The following is a 1,524-nucleotide window of genomic DNA, read 5'->3' as shown; positions in this document are numbered from 1 at the left end:
AAAAAATGGGGGGGACCCCAAAATCTGGGACCCCCAGGACATCAGTGGGGCCCCCCAGGACATGGAGGACCCCCCAAATTTGGGACATCAGAGACCCCCCCCATGGACATCGAGGACCCCAAAAATGGGGGGGACACCCCGAAAATTGGGGAGGGGGACCCCGAAATCCAGGAGCCCGAAAATGGGGGGGACCCCGAAATCTGTGACCCCCCAGGACATCGAGGACCCCCCCTGGACATGGAGGACCCCCCAAATTTGGGACATCAGAGACCCCCCCATGGACATCGAGGACCCCAAAAATGGGGGGGACACCCCAAAAATGGGGGAGACCCCAAAATCTGGGAGCCCGAAAATGGGGGGGGGGACCCCGAAATCTGTGACCCCCAGGACGTCGAGGACCCCCCGAATTTGGGGCATCAGAGACCCCCCCATGGACATCGAGGACCCCAAAAATGGGGAGGGGGACCCCAAAATCTGGGACCCCCCCAGGACATCGAGGACCCCAAAAATGGGGAGTGGGACCCTGAAAATGAGGGGGAACCCCAAAATCTGGGACCCCCCAGGACATCGAGGACCCCAAAAATGGGGAGTGGGACCCCGAAAATGGGGGGGACCCCGAAATCTGGGAGCCTGAAAATGGGGGGGACCCCAAAATCTGCGACCCCCCAGGACATCGAGGACCCCAAAAATGGGGGGGACACCCCGAAAATTGGGGAGGGGGACTCCAAAATCTGGGACCCCCAGGACGTCGAGGACCCCCCCAAATTTGGGGCATCAGAGACCCCCCCGGACATCGAGGACCCCAAAAATGGGGGGGACCCCAAAATCTGGGAGCCAGAAAATGGGGGGGACCCCGAAATTTGCGACCCCCCCAGGACATCGAGGACCCCCCAGGACATGGAGGATCCCCCAAATTTGGGGCATCAGAGACCCCCCCATGGACATCGAGGACCCCAAAAATGGGGAGGGGACCCCAAAAAATGGGGGGGACCCCAAAATCTGGGACCCCCAGGACATCAGTGGGGCCCCCCAGGACATGGAGGATACCCCAAATTTGGGACATCAGAGACCCCCCCCAGGACATCGAGGACCCCAAAAATGGGGGGGACACCCCCAAAAATTGGGGAGGGGGACCCCGAAATCCAGGAGCCCGAAAATGGGGGGGACCCCGAAATCTGTGACCCCCCCAGGACATCGAGGACCCCCCCTGGACATGGAGGACCCCCCAAATTTGGGACATCAGAGACCCCCCCATGGACATCGAGGACCCCAAAAATGGGGGGGACACCCCAAAAATGGGGGAGACCCCAAAATCTGGGAGCCCGAAAATGGGGGGGGGACCCCGAAATCTGCGACCCCCCAGGACGTCGAGGACCCCCCGAATTTGGGACATCAGAGACCCCCCCGGACATCGAGGACCCCAAAAATTTGGGGGCACCCCAAAAATGGGGAGGGGGACCCCGAAATATGGGACACCCAGGACGTCGAGGATCCCCCAAATTTGGGACATCAGAGACCCCCCCC

General features: G+C 61.4%; 1 protein-coding gene across 1 annotated transcript in view; it reads left to right on the top strand.

Moving 5' to 3' along the window:
• Positions 1-1,177, top strand: part of LOC113941899 (collagen alpha-5(IV) chain-like) — a gene marked incomplete at its 3' end in the record, with an annotated part of 2,704 nt that extends 1,527 nt beyond the window's left edge. Inside the window, exons 6-7 of the mRNA XM_027633036.1 lie at positions 605-680; positions 757-1,177. Coding sequence (XP_027488837.1) covers positions 605-680; positions 757-1,177 — 497 coding nt within the window. The remainder of the gene's footprint in view (positions 1-604; positions 681-756) is intronic.
• Between the last annotated feature and the right edge of the window lie 347 nt (positions 1,178-1,524).

Source organism: Corapipo altera, unplaced genomic scaffold (assembly GCF_003945725.1).
Source record: "Corapipo altera isolate COAL_440 unplaced genomic scaffold, ASM394572v1 49162, whole genome shotgun sequence".
In the NCBI taxonomy this organism is placed as follows: domain Eukaryota; kingdom Metazoa; phylum Chordata; class Aves; order Passeriformes; family Pipridae; genus Corapipo; species Corapipo altera.
The sequence above is the reverse complement of the archived record's forward strand: the minus strand, read 5'-3'. Positions and strand labels throughout refer to the sequence as shown.